We start from the raw sequence: 2,221 nt of genomic DNA, 5'->3' as shown, positions 1-2,221 counted from the left end.
ATACTTGCAGTTACGTGGTTAATAAGAGAATATGGCCATCTAACTTTTCTAAAAGAAAATATGCTATGCCTTAAAGAAAGTATGGTATGCCTTATTTCCAACCCTTAACACGTTAATGTAGATCGTCTTCTTTAAGCCAGTGAGTTGACCACCCAACTCTTCTAGCTGCAACAAAGAAACTATACCTGTGAGGCTGTGAGCTAATAATATTAAAAGAACTGAACGGCTTTTATGCTTTGCTTTCCATATAAACTAATTATGCTTACTTCCTTCCGTAATAACGTTGAACTTAGATTGACATTACAAAAATGGCTTCTTCCATGTAGAGGAAAAAACACAGACATTGGCTCATGCATAGTAGAGAAAAGAGAGAGAAAAAAAGGAAGAAAAACATTGGCTCATGCATATTCGCACGTTAGCCGCACACAAACTGGAGACGACTAGCTAGTTCCTTCTTAGTTAACTTTCCTGCAGTTGGTACGCACTTGGCCGTTGCTGCCGGTGAGGGGGCTGAGGCTGGCCATCTTCACCATGGCAGCAGCGAAATCTGTGGAGAAAATCGAAGGGCTGAGGCTGTAGGTCCTGACTTGTGCATCAGCAGATCCGCCATTGAAGAGCTCCTGGTCCGAGTGAAGCAGACCCCTCTTGACCAACAGGTTGAGGTAGTAGGCATTGTCGAACCGATATGGGGTCGAGGCATCCAAGGGGGCGAGGTTGTTATCGCCGCCGGAGCGAGGGCACTGCGATTGGCGCGTGGTGGCGAAGAGGGGCGCAATATTGGTGTCGTTGTAGATGCGGTCCCTGAACAGCACACACCTCGCTTGGCCGATGCTGTGTGCACCGGAGAGCGCCACTAGTTCCTGCTGGTTGAACCCCTTTGCTTGGAACGCAGCAATCAGGGTGGCGAGGCTTGAAAAAGGCGACGGCAGGTCGGTGTTAGCACTGCTCAGACTGGCTGTTGTGGAATCTCTCCTTCCTAGTGGTACGTTCCAAGATGGTCCACCCAGCTGCAGTATGCAAAATAATCAATTAAGTGGTAGAATCTTTGTGTTCATCTTTCAACGTGAGTCCATGGGTTAGTCCACGGGAAGCAAAGCCATTTCTTTTTCTTATTCCACGGATTCAGTGTTCTTTAAGGTACATCTACTTCTTCAGCTTAGGTGTGTCATGCATGACACCGTTTATAGTCCTTATGAATAGTATCAATGGAAATTGAATTGAGGATGTATCATCTGCGAGTTCTTTAGCCCGACAATCAAAGTTTCATCCGAAAATTTCAAAAGCAAAAGAAAATAGAAAAAGGAGGAGAAGAGATGAACATATGTATATACCGCAACTACTGAATCACGAGCAGCAACGGAGAGGATGTCGGCACATGATACCACACTCGCACCGCACGCCTTGTCGACGGCAGATTTGATGGCATCGATCACCTCAAAGCCACGGAGGGAGCCCATGTTAGGTGCGGCCGTCTTCTCGCCGGTGAAGGTCGCAGTGTCGTCCAGCAGAACCGAAGCATCACAGCCCTGTGGATATACGCTCATGCATGTCAATTTACCATTTTGAACCAAGTCATATAGTCTCACTTACTCGATGTGATATGGCCCGATTAATTACCTGAACGAAGCAATCATGGAAGTGGAGACGGAGGAGGGAGGCACCCATGCGGGCCTCCGTCTGGACGGCGCTCACCACGGCAGCTTTGATGGTGGAGAGTGCGGTGGGGCAGATGGTGTCGTAGAAGGTGGTGCTCAGCTGAGCAGAAGCGGAAGTTGCCGCCGCTGCAACGGCGACGAGCACCACCAAGGCCATGCAACGCGGAAGGGGCGATGCCATCTCGATCGGGTCCAGCAAGAAAGTGGGAGCTACTCAAAGAAACTGCTGCTTGCTAGCTAGATTTCTTGAGTAGTGAGATGATGCCGTGCTACGAAGACGCTCATCCTCCCCTTTATATAAATTCCAGCGCCGGCCCCGCCACCACCTTCAAAGCTTGAAAATTTTGCTTGCTGTTTAACATATAAGTTCACTGCAAAATTTACTACATGAAAAACGAGCTCTGTCACTATCAAAGTACTGTCTCTGAGCTGCTTCGTTTTTAGAGTCCAGCACCAATCTCGGTATCTCTTTTTGTGCATATTCTTCTTCTTCTGCGAAAGAATCTGCCATTATTAACGGACTGCGCCAGCTCGGATGGGCCTTTTAGAATAATGAATCCTTCGTC

The 2,221-nt window shown here is 48.0% G+C and overlaps 1 protein-coding gene across 1 annotated transcript; it reads right to left on the bottom strand.

Moving 5' to 3' along the window:
• Nucleotides 1–282: 282 nt before the first annotated feature.
• On the bottom strand, nucleotides 283–1,908 carry LOC116266914 (cationic peroxidase 1-like). The gene is made up of 3 exons (XM_031648395.2): nucleotides 1,618–1,908; nucleotides 1,332–1,526; nucleotides 283–1,007 (listed from the first exon to the last, which is right to left on the bottom strand). Exons 1-3 carry the CDS (start codon nucleotides 1,834–1,836, stop codon nucleotides 456–458), a joined length of 966 nt encoding a protein of 321 aa, XP_031504255.1. The 5' UTR covers nucleotides 1,837–1,908; the 3' UTR covers nucleotides 283–455.
• Nucleotides 1,909–2,221: the final 313 nt, after the last annotated feature.

Source organism: Nymphaea colorata, chromosome 13 (genome assembly GCF_008831285.2).
Source record: "Nymphaea colorata isolate Beijing-Zhang1983 chromosome 13, ASM883128v2, whole genome shotgun sequence".
NCBI lineage: Eukaryota > Viridiplantae > Streptophyta > Magnoliopsida > Nymphaeales > Nymphaeaceae > Nymphaea > Nymphaea colorata.
Note: the sequence above shows the minus strand (reverse complement) of the source record. Positions and strands in the feature narration are given on the sequence as shown.